Source organism: Rattus norvegicus, chromosome 1 (genome assembly GCF_021556685.1).
Source record: "Rattus norvegicus strain SHRSP/BbbUtx chromosome 1, alternate assembly SHRSP_T2T, whole genome shotgun sequence".
Lineage (NCBI taxonomy): Eukaryota > Metazoa > Chordata > Mammalia > Rodentia > Muridae > Rattus > Rattus norvegicus.
In genome coordinates this window covers 175,720,581-175,723,754 of record NC_141534.1, presented here as the reverse complement: position 1 = coordinate 175,723,754, position 3,174 = coordinate 175,720,581, and the positions used below count along the sequence as shown (strand labels likewise).

Sequence of the window (3,174 nt, the reverse complement as noted above, 5' to 3'; positions counted from 1 at the left end):
GATTTCTTAGCAAGAAGTCTCTTCCTCCATTTCTATTTCAAGGGCTAATTAATGCAAGTGGTTAGACATCCTTCAAGTCGCTAATTGTGACCTTGGTCTCCTACTTTCATGCTTTGTGCTGGGGTCAATGCAGGCTGGAGCTGTTTGACTGGAAGTCCATTTACTGTACACTATGTCCCCGAGAAAATATAGGACTCTACTCCTGCAATGACGGGGCAGAATGACAGCTCTGTGGTTGAGTTCATCCTCTTGGGCTTTTCTCACCTCCCTGAACTTCAAGTACATATGTTTGGAGCTTTTCTGGTTATTTATCTGGTGACTCTGGCAGGAAATGCCACCATTGTCACTGTTATCCTCCTGGACCACAGCCTTCACATCCCCATGTACCTGTTCCTGCAGAACTTGTCTGTGGTAGAAGCAAGCTTCAGCACAGCCATTATGCCTGAAATGCTGGTGGTCCTGACCACTGAGAAAGCAACCATTTCCTTTGGGGGCTGTTTTGCACAGATGTACTTCATCCTTCTTTTTGGTGGAACTGAGTGTTTTCTCTTAGGGGCAATGGCCTATGATCGATTTGCTGCAATCTGCCACCCTCTGACCTACCCAGTGATTATGAGCAAAAGGATATTTGTGAAATTGGCAATGTCCTCATGGGTCTTGGGCATCATGATTGCTACTATGCAGGCTACATGGGTGTTTAGCTTTCCCTTTTGTGGTCCTAGTAATATTAATCATATATCATGTGAAACCCCAGCAGTGCTAGAGCTTGCCTGTGCAGACACCTTCCTGTTTGAAGTCTATGCCTTTACAGGCACCATTTTGATTGTCATGGTTCCCTTCCTGTTGATACTCTTGTCTTATACTCGAATTCTCTTCACCATCCTGAGGATGCCATCCACTACAGGGAGGCAGAAGGCTTTTTCCACATGTGCCTCTCATCTCACCTCAGTCACCCTCTTCTATGGCACAGCATGCATGACTTATCTCCAGCCCAAATCCAGGTACTCACCAGACACAAAGAAACTGATGTCATTGGCTTACTCTCTGCTCACCCCTCTGCTGAATCCACTTATCTACAGCCTGAGAAACAAGGAGATGAAAAGGGCTGTGGTAAAATTATGGCAAAGAAAAGTGGTTTGCTGATTTGCTGCCAAGCCTTTTGGGATTTGGAACCACCCAAAGATACTCTACCCTAGTTTAGTACATCATGACAAAAGGGCTCCTCTCTCAATACTTTGGTTATTTGTTTTAATGTATATATCATTTTTATAGTATGGTAGAACAGTCTTTATATATTTATGAATTGTGGATATCCGGTTTGTTACTAAGCATTGTTATTAAGATGATGCTTCAATAAATCTCATTTCACAGATTCATATGTTGATACTTTGTTTTCTGTGCACCTGATGGAGTGAATGGTGTCTTTCTTGGTATCCCCTATCTTTCCAACCTGTCACTTAACATTCCATTTAGTTTGTTATTGTGTGTGTATTTGCTAGTCTGTCTGTTCCTGAGAATTCAGCTCACTGCCATACTCTAGTTAAGCAGCTGTCTGTTCCTATGTTTCTATCTAAACCCATTGCTCATCAATGATTACAAAAGCCTATTGAGTCTCTAGAACGTCAAGAAAATAATAGATGCATTGGTAACATTTGTTGTTTCTGGAGCGAAAATGTATCAGTTTAAAGAAATACTCAAAAGTTTATTTCGGAGGTCCAAACTAGCCCTCATTTTGATGATAGTCTCCATTTATTTAAAGAGAGACATCTTTGATGAGAGTTGTTGACTAAACTTTTCTGTGGTTATAAGCATAAAATTTCTAATGTAGTAAGGAATTATGGTGGTCTAGCAAAGTGTCAGAAGTTGCTTCTTTTCTAATTTCCATGATCTCACTATTCCCAGGGAGTTGGCTCAGTTTCCAGTACCAGCCATGACTTCTGTGCTGTTGAGTGGGCCTTAAGTCCAATTAGAGAGCTGTTGGTTGGCCCCAGCTCATGAGTACCATAAAATATTATTTTAATAGCCTAGAAAATATTCATTGCTGACAACTTTGTATATACTACAAAATAAATAGTATTTTGAATGACCCAACTCCAAATAATAAAGCAAGGTAACAGAAATGCTACCTGTCCTGTTAATAGTCTTCAAAATTTTATACTTGATAAGAAATATCAGACTGTACCTCATAATTATAGGCAACTAATACATGCCAATTAAATCTATTATATGTAACACTGTGTTACAGTAACAACAAAATGTGTGGAATAAAATATATCTTAGGATATCTGAGGGGAGATGTCTGAGGAGAGATGTCTTAGGAGTTAAGGGAACTGGCTATTTTCTCAGAGACCTGACTTTAACTTCTAGCACCTACATGGCAGCTCACAACCATCTGGAACTCCAGTTTGGGGATCTGGCACCCTCTTTTGGCCTCTGTGGCCATTGTACACATGCGGTGCACAGACAGCCATGCAGGCAAAACACCTGTACACATTCAGTCTGGCCACATCCATATATTTAGAAAGGAGTATATAGTATTTCTTTTTCTTCTCATTAGAAGCCAATTTAAATGTTTGGTCCAATAGAGAGTGTGTGTATTTTTTAAACCATTTTGGGATTATTTGTCATTCAAAATATGTGTATGCATTAGAATAGACACAGGCAAAAGTCTTGTACACATGAGCATGGTCGATAGGAACAATTCACGTCATTTTCTACTGCTTGCTAATGTTCTACAGATATGCATCATGGGTAATACATATCTACAGTTTGCTGTGTCTGTGTCTGCTTGGCTTCCTCATCTTCTTGTCAATCCCTCTGCTTCTCACAACATCACACAAAGACTAGTAGACCTGTGGTGTCGAGTGACCTTCTGACTAAAGTGTGTGTGTGTTTTCCTCCTCCAACCTTTAGTGACGGCAGGGATGTTGTAGAAGAGAACACTTGAAACATCTAAATCAGTAAACCATTTGGTTTAATGCCTTTCAATTTCATGTAACTACAGAGATTTCACAAAAAAGCCCAATTCTGGGGCCATTGTTGCCCCCTTTAATTGTCACATACCACCTTATTCATTCTGAATGTGATTCATATTTTGAATGAAGGCAACTAAATGTCCCAGAGTTATATTGTAGCAGTACCCAAATAATTACTTAAAATGATCCCAGCAGTGTC

The 3,174-nt window shown here is 40.1% G+C and overlaps 1 protein-coding gene across 1 annotated transcript; it reads left to right on the top strand.

Annotated features, from left to right (window-relative positions):
* The first annotated feature begins 207 nt into the window (after nucleotides 1-207).
* Or10a48 (olfactory receptor family 10 subfamily A member 48B) lies at nucleotides 208-1,143 on the top strand. Its single transcript, NM_001000223.1, has one exon. The coding sequence runs from the start codon at nucleotides 208-210 to the stop codon at nucleotides 1,141-1,143; it is 936 nt and encodes a 311-aa protein (NP_001000223.1).
* The last annotated feature ends 2,031 nt before the right edge of the window (nucleotides 1,144-3,174 follow it).

Coding starts and splice junctions, on each gene's coding strand:
- Or10a48 (NM_001000223.1), top strand. CDS start 208: ATGACGGGGCAGAATGACAGCTCTGTGGTTGAGTTCATCCTCTTGGGC.